General features: G+C 43.6%; 1 protein-coding gene across 2 annotated transcripts in view; it reads right to left on the reverse strand.

Annotated features, from left to right (window-relative positions):
• Positions 1-1,915: 1,915 nt before the first annotated feature.
• The window catches only part of CEP95 (centrosomal protein 95), a 27,247-nt gene continuing 18,161 nt past the window's right edge, over positions 1,916-11,001 (reverse strand). For both annotated transcript variants that reach the window (XM_019516594.1, XM_019516603.1), the window contains 8 exons: positions 8,363-8,455; positions 7,195-7,345; positions 5,719-5,885; positions 4,380-4,454; positions 3,726-3,878; positions 2,999-3,145; positions 2,846-2,917; positions 1,916-2,773 (listed from right to left, as the gene is read on the reverse strand). In XM_019516594.1, the coding sequence (XP_019372139.1) occupies positions 2,597-2,773; positions 2,846-2,917; positions 2,999-3,145; positions 3,726-3,878; positions 4,380-4,454; positions 5,719-5,885; positions 7,195-7,345; positions 8,363-8,455 (1,035 nt within the window). In that variant the 3' untranslated portion in view covers positions 1,916-2,596. The remainder of the gene's footprint in view (positions 2,774-2,845; positions 2,918-2,998; positions 3,146-3,725; positions 3,879-4,379; positions 4,455-5,718; positions 5,886-7,194; positions 7,346-8,362; positions 8,456-11,001) is intronic.

Raw genomic sequence — 11,001 nt, forward strand, 5'->3', positions numbered from 1 at the left:
CATGCTCCCATTGCTTCAGATTTTAAACTGCACCATATAGTTAACAGGTGCCCTTTGTTGTACTTAACATTCTCTGTCGTAGGCTTTTGGCTCTACCACATCTTTAGAGCTTTATCTATAGCTGTAATTAGTTTATCTTCAATTGTAACCCCCCCCCCACAAACTGACAGTTTTTAGTTGATCATTTCCATTGTATTTATTACAAAGTGTTTTAGCATTGATATCCATTGTATTTTCACCCAGCTGTTACATGAGCTTTAACAAAACATCTGTATAAAATGGTTTTTAAATACTTAATGTATGTACCCATGCAGAAGTTGAGCAATAAATTGTATGCTGTTTGCACCGTCACAGCATCAATGGTTTAAAAAATGTTCAAAGTTTTTAATTAAATATTGACATTGATTTACAATAACAAGAGGCTTTGAGTGAGTCAACTCCTTTAGAGGAGAATATATTTGTACATGTTCGTACGTACAGCATGGGCTCGGCCCTCAGTTGTGGCACACTTTGCTGAAAGAATAAGGAAGCGTGCCTTATTCTGGTGTCTCCCAGCTATCTTGGTCTTTTTATAGCAGGCCCTGCATACAGCGCTGCCTCAAAGCACAGGTAAGTGAGTACATGTCTTTGCTGCTTGATCTAGCACAGCTGACCCAGATTTTTTGTGGAAGATGAAAGAAATAGATAATTCAGACAGTAACTATTTTAGCTTCATTCAGCTGCAGTAAGCATAGCTTTACCGGGTCACAGTCTGGAGGTGGCCTGTCTTAAACTCGATGATCTGGAATGGCTCTGGTGAATTGGGCTTTTTTGGCAAAAGGGAGATCACTGCTGTAGGTTTAGTTTGTCAGAGAAAGATGTTAGATGCAATCCTCTCTTTCCCCAAAGCTGTAGCACACCTGCCCGCAGTATTCTCACAAGTGCTCAAGAGCCTTCCATCACCTGGCCTGTTGACAGGACACTTGTGTTTGTGGGAACTGTTCCCTAACTGACAGGTAGCAGTGCCCAGGACATTCCTGTAGAAGGCTACAGGGCCAAAACCAGTGTTCAGCAAAGTAGGCTCAGGCACCCGGTCATTTACCTTGTGTAATTACACAGGGTCGGTGTAGCAGAGCTCCAGCTAGAACTTGCAGGTGGATCCCCCAGACCAAGCATTTGAGTAGCAGAGGTAACACTAACTCTGCAGAACAGAGGTGTAGGTTGCAGGCAGCAAACTTTAAAAGCTTCCATACTTGAAATATTCTCAGTTGAAAGGGGAACACAGAACTGCAAGTTAAATTTAAGACCTAAAACTTAACATAGTGCCTTGAAAACCTGTTTTAACTAACCTGCATTATCCTAATATGACAGCTAAATAGGCTCTTGCTTTGAGAAGACCAGATACAAGTATAGTAATGGATTGCTTTAGCTCAAATTGTATCACATTTACTGCTTCATTCCTGGTTCTCAATTAGCAGATTACTTACTTAAAGTTCCACTGTTTGAGGTCTGAATACTTCACAGTCAGTCCTAGACTATCACATGCCAAATAGATCAGTGCAGCGGTCAGTTAAGTTTTGAAAGCCTTGTTTAAAGTCTGCACAAACCATATGCACACCTTTACGAGGTGGAAAGATCCACAAAAATCTAAGGAAGGCAGTAGACTATAACTGGTCGATACAAATGGAGTTGTTACAGCCCCCTGCCAATAGCAACTGCATAAAGAAATACTAAGTTTGAGATTTAAAGCACACTTATCTGCCCTCTGGAAAGTAATTAAAAGCCTGCAAGTTAGAGCAGTTTTATCCGTTGGTAAATATTGTTCTACTGGAGCTTGAAGCGTGAGTGAACAAGACTGCTTTAGGAAGACCTCCTTAGAGGAAGCGTTTGGCACGGATTAGTATAGTCTTTCTTTGTTACCTATTCTACACAGGTATCACAAGAATGCACTCTTATTGAACACACCTTTCTGTAACATGCCGTGCGTCATAATGCTGTGTACAGTGCAATACGCTCCTCCCTTATTCAGTAGTACATGAAACAACAGAGTTACACATCAGATTTACTGGAAACCCTTTTCTAGCTTCCTCTCCTAGAGCAAACTTAAGTAATTGGCATTATCTCAAAGAACCACTGCTTTCCCCTTTTTTAATTACATTAAGTCTTGCAGTCGAATTATTTTGAGAAGTTTGTCAATTGTAACTCATACATTTTACTGTGGCAAAAAAATGCAGCTCTGATCTACAAGAATTTTAATATCCATCATGCTGAAAGCTGACAGCATTGGGTACAATACAGAAATGGCTCAGACCTGCAAAACCTGAGCTAAGAACTTTGACTTTACCAGATTTATTTCTACAGTTGAGCACAACACAGATTGCCTCAATGTAAAATAGTTAAGCAATAGTTTAAACTTTATTCAAGTGTTACAGTAAAAGTGCTCAAGAGTCCCAGCTACTGACACACTGATGGCATTGTGCCTTCAACATTGTAAACAAGACGAGCTGGATGCTTTACAGCACAGTGGTCACCATTGCTCCAGTTATGGCAATTCCCTAACAGATTCAACAGCATCATGGCCAGAAAGCAACTGCACTGACAGGTAATTGCCTAAGTGTTACAAGAAATGGTTTTTGCTGTACTGAAAGGAAGCCATCTGAAGTCTGGATTTCAGTCGTTCTGCTTCCAGCTCTCGAAAGAAAGTATCATCATCATCTTGAGTGATCATAGTCTGCAGCTGCTGAATTTCCTTTTCCACCTTTGATCTCACCTCCCTCTTTGTTTTCTGTAGCATCTGAAAAGAATATTGAGATTAGCTCAAGCTCAAAACAAGAAACCATTTGCAAGAAGAACTGAAAACACTTACTTTTGCTTGAGTTCTCTCTCTGGTTTTGATTTCTTGATGTTTCTGAGAGACAGCTTCCGCTAGCATTGAAAACTAAGAAACAGCATTGGGGTCAGAACAAATTCAGAAAAATGGATAAATGTGCAGGGCGTACGAGATGCAAATGGAGCCTACCTGATCTTTGTAGTAGTTCTCCATGGACTCCAGTTCATTCTGATGTACTCTTTTTTGCTCAGCACGCTTCTCTTTAGCATATGCTCTCAGCTCCTCTAGCCTTTGCTTCTGAATCTCTAAGCCTTCTTCAAACAGGTTTTTAAATATCTGCCAAATATTGAAGGTAGTTAAAGTACAGCCCACAAGCCTGAGGGTATTGTGATAGATGCTTTCTGGTAAAAAGCCTGGATATGGTGTTTTAAACACTATTGTTCTGATTTGCAGATTTGATTAACTGAACCCCACTTTTCACATACAATTTTAGAAAAAATACCCTGCTTCCCCCTCCCAGTTGATAACTACAGAAGTGTCTCCTTTTCCCTTACAAAGTCCCACAGATTACCAGAGAGAGGTCCCCAAGGGTTAAATGCACTAAAAAACCCTGAAACAAACTGCACTGACTTGATATTTTTATTGCATGCATCTCTGTCCAAGGTCTATAAATACTGCAAACACAGAGGTCAAAACCATCTGGGACCCAACTATAGGAGGCAATGTGGCCTATATGTAGAGTTATTTTTCACCTCCCAGGACTGTGCTCCCTTTACTTAACTTGGCTTTTAGCAATTGGTACCATGTTTTTTAATGCTAACACCATAAAGTCAAATGGAAAAGATGCTCACTCAGTACCCATCTCTTTTTTCAACACAGGAATTATTCTCCTCCAGAACAAGCGCCTTTTACGTACCCTTTCTTCCCGCGTCCTTGCCCGCATCATTCTGGCACGCAGCTGGACACGGTAGTCTTCATAGTACTTCTTGGCTCGAGCAATTTGCTGACGTTTCTCTCTTGTTTTGTTCTGCGTCCACTTCTGTCGATGGATGCGCTGTTTAAACTCTTGCTAAGCAGAGAGAGTGATAGGCAAAAGAGCACTGTGATTTCCTCAACAGTGAGGATTCAAGTAGGGTTTTGTATAGAGTGTTTCTAAATAAATCAATGTTGAGGAACTACTCTGTCTTCCAGACCTACTCTGCATTCATGGCTAGGTACTGAAATTACCACTGTACCATTCAGTGCTATATAATTAAGGATGTAACATTTCCATGCATTATCTAGCATTTCAAGAGTTTATAACTAGACTGACTCTTATGGAGAGTTCTGTCCCTCCCATATGTCCTTGGGACTTGTTTACTGTTTGTTGCTTCATGTTAAGCAGTGACATGTAAAAAGCAAGCTCAGACTCCCATCATTACCCACTGCCTCCATAGCCACAGACCAAACAGGTAGAGGTGGAGCCTTTGCTTTGATAGCTGCTCCAGGGGCAGCACTCCTTCCCTGTGGGCCAACAGTGACCATCCTTTTGGCTAAGCTGCCAGGCAAAATGTGATGTGTGACAACATACCAGTCTCTTGTTGTGATCTTGATCCTTCTTAATAATTTCAGCAAGGAGGTCACGCTTCTTCAGAGCTTCCTCTACCTGAGAGAGAGAGAAAAGGCTTTTCCTTTTTTTTTTTTGCAGGACAGAGGGAGAATTTCTAATAGAGCCACACTAGTGGTCTCTGTCCAAGGTCTATAAAGTTCTTTAGCACTGTACAACTCCCTGACCAAGGAGTTAGCCAGCTTCAATGTCAGGAGGATCTTTTAAACTAGTCACTCTGTCTTCATTTAGAGAAGCTTTACAGAGGAGAGCAAGTATCAGTCCCATGTTGCAAGTGGAGAAACCAGCAAACAAGGTCATTATTACAGCCAGGAACTTGCACCCATGTGTTATGATGGTCACACACCTACATTTTCTACGAAGTCCTGCCTTCTTTTATAATGCACTCTCTCCTTCCCGGAGAGGGACTGAGTGTTGACTCATATACTCCAGGCGCTAGTACAATTATGGTCATGGGAAAATGTGTCCAAGTACTACAAGGCAGAGCTGCTGGAGATTCTACAGCAGAGGTGGACAAAAACAACCCAGCCTGTGGGCCATATCCAGCCTGCCAACTAATCCTATTCAGTCTGCCGGGAGCCTGAGGGAAAGGACTGCACCCTGTGCCACTCCACTCTGCTGCAGTTGGGGTGGGGCTGGACAGCAAGGAGACACCTCTGCTCTCTTGCCCAGCTTCCTCTTGGCACTGCCATTGTGCGGTCCTGACACCACAGCTGCTGGCAGCCAGGCCCCCACAGAGCATGATACAGCATACTGAGTAGCTGTCCTGCCCACTGCGATGAGCTGCTATGGTGCCACTAGGAGGCAAGTACATGCCCCCAACCTCCCCCACACCTGGCCCTTAATAGTTCACCAAAATGAGTTAAGTGACCCTCCCGCCCAAATAGTTGCCCACCCCTATTCTAGTCTGAAACTGCAACATTATAAACAAAGAGTCTCCCTGCAATTTATTGTAATGCTTAAAGTGAGCCTGTGCAGCTTCTAAGCCCTGGAATGAGACCATCTGCCTATCCAGGGAGGGGCAGTGAGATATGAACAACTCTGGTGCCTTCAGGAGATGCAGTCAGGCCATCTTTGAAATGGGAGATTTAACTTGAAGAAAGTCCAAATGGATACTAAGGTAATACTAGGATGATGCTGCTTCACACCTTCTCCAGGTCTCCCAATACCTTAAACAGCATCCAGGGAAGTGGCTGGGTGTGACTGCATAATGAAGTCATTCTGAGACCAGTGTTACCTTGTGTATAAGCACTGTCCATGCTGATAGTCAGGTGACTGCAGGGAGAGCAGGGCAGGTACTCACTTCATTTTGGAGTTTCAATCTTGATCTCTCTGTGCCAGAAGATGACTTAAATCGTTCAATCTGTGCAAGCTGTTGCTGCCACATTTTGTTCAGGGAGTGGTGGGAAATATGCAGGTGGGGAAACTCCTCTAATAGCAGAGGCAAGAGATCATCATCCTTTACTTTCACTGCAAGGGAAAAAGTGAGAGATGTAGGCAGTGAGCTCCTCACGTGCCATGTTACTATGATGGTAGCACTCTATCCATTTAAAACAGGGCAGGCAATTATTTCAGGGGGAGGGCTGCTTACTGAGTTTTGGCAAACCATTGAGGGCCACATGACAGGCAGCCAGGGGCAGATAAATATTAATTTTCTAATTTTTTTAGGGGTCCCACGGGCTGGATAGAAGGGCCTGGCGGGCTGTATCCAGCCCATGGGCCACATCTTGCCCACCCCGGTTTAAGACATAAATGGTGTGTTTTCACAACACCCAAGGAAGTGGCCTTACATGATTCTCTTTGGCCTTCTTCTGCTTGGAGATGCCCTTTATAGTACAGATTCTTGTTTTCAAATTAATCAGCCACCCCCTTCCTTTTTTTAAATGGTTCAGAATTCCAGTGACGTCCCTATTACTGCTCCTCATTGTCCACAAGCAGTTTAAAGTTATGCCAGTGCAGCTATGCTGGGGACAAAGTGCCACAGCTGAATTCCACATCAAGCAAGTTATTTTTGATCCTCAGCTTCACTAGGAAGTCAACAGGGTGGTAGGTCTAAGACTGACTACCCCTGGAGGTCCTATGGCTTTGAAGTGTGCATGTGAATGAGCTTGACTCTTCATGATGAGATCTATGCAGAGGCTGTACAAAGTGCACATTCACTACTCATACCATTAGCATAAGTACCCCTCCAACATAGTGAATACAAGGAGAGGCTGGGTGCCATTCAGGCCAGGGATTCACTGCAGGACCATGAATGCACAAGCTAGAACCTGGCCTGTAGTCCGAGCGCTGACTGTTCTCGGCTTGGGACTGGTGGCAGCATTAGTGCCGTGATGCCGGTCACTTTGCATACCAACTGCATACCAGGTAAGAAGCTGACATGATGCAGATCCCAGTGTTACCTGGGCAAGCACAGCTGCAGGTGCCTTGCTACCTGGCTCTGCTCTGAGCTCCAATTTAAAAGTCTGAGAAACCCTTAAATGCAAGAAAAGGCTGAGGCTGAAACTTAGAGGAGCAAGTCAGGGAGCAGCAGTAATGGGAACAACTTCAGGGGATTTTAAGAAGGTAACAGATGGGTCACGGTTTGACTTTTGCATCAGCAGTTTACGTCAACTTGAAATTATCTTCCCTTACAAAAATCCAGACATACGGAGGTCATAAGAGGGAAAAACGCTACAGCTGACGGGTATACATTGGCCTGATGCCTTTATTCTTGAAGCTCAGCACATGCTTTCAAAGGATGCCAGTTTTCCACCAAGTACAGTTTTGTGGCTCTTACTTGGAGCTGCTTTCTTTGGCTTCGCGTAGCCTCCTCTTGGAATCCACTGGCTGTGTTTGGGATTCCGAGGTGTGGGTTTTCTAGAATAAACTTTCACTGGCCGAGGCATTTTTGGAGGTTCTTTAAATATGTTTTCTTTGTATTCTCGTTCCTTAGGAGCAGATGTAAAACAGATGGAGAACAGGTATGAGAGGGGGAGGAGTGCTAGCTCACATTGTTTGGACAGCAGAATTTTAACACCAGTTTGTCTTTAGGCAGATGTAGTGGCCGGGACCCTCCAGCTGGGATAAAATCCACTAAGGGCAGAACAGGCATGATGCACAGCCATAATCACAGCACTGCTCCATGCCCGTTTGTCCTGTGCCCTTCACAACAGCTTATGAATTGCTATAATCTGCACCTGCAATGGCCAAAAGGGCTGAAAACACAGCCCCTATTGGCATAGCATGCGAGCATTCCAGCCATGCTCCTTCTTGCCACGCAAGCTGCAACTGCCAAGAGAGCTGCTGCCAGACTTACAGCACTAGGGAACCACCCTGCAACAATCTGAATCTTGTTTACGCAGCTTTACCCCCGCGTTGCAGTGACAGCACAGTACAAACTGTGTACTGCGTTGGAGGATCTGAGCTGTTCAAGTAACCTGAGGTACGTGCCAATCTGTCAGTTGCTGAGAAACCTATTTTCTTGCTACGAGTTTTCTCTCCAGATCTTTGCATGTCACTTGCTACCCAGAGCTCTTGGGGAGGTCACTTAAGCAATGCACGGCACTAGTGCTGTTCCTCTAATTAATTCCCAGCACCACAGTAGAGCTAGCTAGCTGCCAAGTATCTTACCAAAAGAAACAATGCCAGAATCCCAATTGCTGTTTCAAGCCATCCCTAAGGCATCTTTCTTGGAGGAAAGCTGAGCCTTTACACTTCCTTCTTTCTTCCCCCTCCCAATTCTACCCACCCTGAAAAATGCTACTGACCAGTGACCCCTACACAATGTAAGCTGACAGAAGTGCATCAGTTCTGCTGAGAGTTAAAGCACTGTCTGAAATAAGCAGTGTCATTTTCCTAGAATAAGGCTGAAAAGTCTTGTCCACATAGCTGGGATAGCAGGTATGGACAGTAACCTTTAGATACTTTAATATGCCATCTAGTCTTTTTCTTAATGCTTCACTTACCTTTTCCTTAGCTTTTGCTCTTAGCTTGGAGAATTCGAGTCTCTCTCTAGCTTCATAAATTCTTAACTCATCTTCATATGCTTTAGCCATCAGCTAGGGAAAAAAAAAGATGAAAGGATTTGACACACACACACACACACACACACACACACACACTTTTGTAAACAAGCTGGATGATCTCAAAGGAAGTTGTACACAAAACTTGCTGGTGTCAGAGGGGCTTCCTTCATTTCTAGTTTACTAGGAAGCTTATCTCCCAGACAAGGAACTGTCCTTGATGATCCAAACCAGAGGTGCACAATTAACAGCCTGTGGGGCTCTGACAAGGTGCATTTCACAGCTGAGGGCTGTCGCACCACAGCTGAGACCTGCTCTGACTGGATGCAAAGCCTCTGCACATTTGTGAGTGGGAAAACTGGATGGTGCACATGCATGTGCAAGTTAACAAGTCACTGAGCAGCAAGACATAGGACTTGCTCTTCTGCTGTATCAAATGGGAAAGGATTTGAAAGGCCTATTTGCAATAGGCCACTGGGATTGCTCTGGCCCTGATGCATGCATTTGTTGCTGCCTCTGCTCAGCAAGAGCTCCTTTGCTGGCTTCTGGGCATGTGAGAAGGCAACAGAAGACACTAGCCCCTGATCTTAAATAACAAGTGGAATAAAGCCCAGCTATATCAAAAGTAATGATTTTTAAATCTAAGCTCAAGACAGCTGCACTCCTCCAGGACAGTACATAGCACGAAGTCAAGGATTAAGCACATGACAGCTGTAGGTAACTCGGTCAAATGATATGGCTATGAACCAAATTCCAGAGGCAGTTAAGTGACTTTACAATCATACCCTCTTTAAGAAGTGCTGCAAAAACTCTGCTTTTCAAACCTTTCCCCCTTAAGGGGAATGATTCTCACAACATGGGCACTGGTTTACACAAGCTGGCCTAAAAAAACGGAACCATCACCTGATGGACCGTCCATACCCACAAGCAGGGACTTTACTGCAAGAAGGTAATCTAATTTAGGAACCTCAAGAAATAGTCTAGGAGCAGTTACAGTGTATCTTCATTTTGCATGCAAAGCGTTCAAGTGCTGTGATCCCAGCAATATAGACAAGTCCTGCTAAATAGAAAATGTGCAACAGATGCAAATTTTCACATTCACTAACTCATGAAAAAGATATCCTCAGAACAAAATGTCAAAAACTATTTTTGCATTGCATACAAAAGCAAGAAGGACTGAGCTCTTTGCCATCTATACGTTTGTAAGCTAGGCTCATCTTGAGGATATCAGTCCATTTGGAAAGATTAGTTTGAGGTCTTCCTTCTTAAGAATGAGAACTCTTAAGCTGTAGTGGCTGTCACAGGGTGAGCTTGGGCCCTTAAAATTTCTGATCCCTTATATGCCACACAGCCTTTGCCAAAGAAGAGGATTTCTGGGGCTTGTGGCCCAAGCATGCTGGGTATAAGCTGTTTTCCTCTGTTTGAGGATGGTCAGGGAGTTGGTAGGGTTTGTTAAGAGTCTCTCTGCTAAGGAGGGGGTTATAATAAGGTGAGTACTGATCCTAACTAAAAGGAGAGATGTCAAGGAATGAGCCTGCAAAGGAAGCCTTGGAAGAATGCTGGGGAAGAACTGAGCAAAGAAGAATCGAGCCCTGCATGAAAGGTGAATTTCTGAGAAAAGATGCTGAGGACTGGACAACATAGAAGAGGCTTTCTGCTTTCTGGCCTATTTGTTTTACCCCCTAAAAGGTGTTCTGTTTCAGCTGCAACATCTAATCATTCACTCAGTCAAGAGGGGAAACTCGAGCACCAGTCAGGACTGATGAAGGTAAGAGATACTTTCTCTCTCTTCTAAACAGCCAAAAAATATTATAGGAAAAGACATTAAGCAAACTCATCACAGAAACTAGTAAATTGATGGAGAAAGTGAATGCATCTTTTCTGACTTCCCTGCATGGTTCTCTGCTAACAGCAAAGGTCTGGTCATGTCTGAACACTTGAGCCAGTTAAACTCCATAGTTCACACAGTTTGCACCAACCTATGTAAATATAGATATTGTAACAAATAGAGGGAACATTACTGGACAGAGGGATGAACAGCAAGGAGAAAGTCAGGTGGTGAAAATGCTGTGGCCTAATCCAGCTAAGGGTCAATAAGAGGCAACTGAAGTGTTTTATGTAGTTAAAGGAGGAATCTAGGCAACAAAAGGGAGGACTGACTCCTAGTGCAGAATGTGAAACCTGTTTATTCTAGGAATAACAAGGGAGAATACCATGCTTCAATACCTGCCACACAGGTAGTTAAGAATCTCTGCTGTTCAGGAAAGCTGAAGACAGATTGTATGTTAACAATGTGAAACTAATTTAAAAGGATAGTGGAGATAAGACAGTCTGTTTAGGACAAAACTTCGGAGCAGGTTTTATAAGATCCACTGTAGAAGTCAGGGTTAGATTTCAATGTAGCCAAGAAACTTCTGATGTTCTTAAAGAATTATGGTCCAAGCTGCATATTTATTGCCAGCTTGGTTTTCAGTTGGGAAACTGCCCAACACATACTGTTTTTCTCTAAGCCTGGGAGCTTGCTTTTCTTTTTTCCAGCTGCATGTAGATCATGGACTGGCCGCAGGGGGGGGGGGGGTAAC

The sequence above is a fragment of the Gavialis gangeticus genome, unplaced genomic scaffold, assembly GCF_001723915.1.
Source record: "Gavialis gangeticus isolate Ggan-Ray unplaced genomic scaffold, GavGan_comp1, whole genome shotgun sequence".
In the NCBI taxonomy this organism is placed as follows: Eukaryota; Metazoa; Chordata; order Crocodylia; family Gavialidae; genus Gavialis; species Gavialis gangeticus.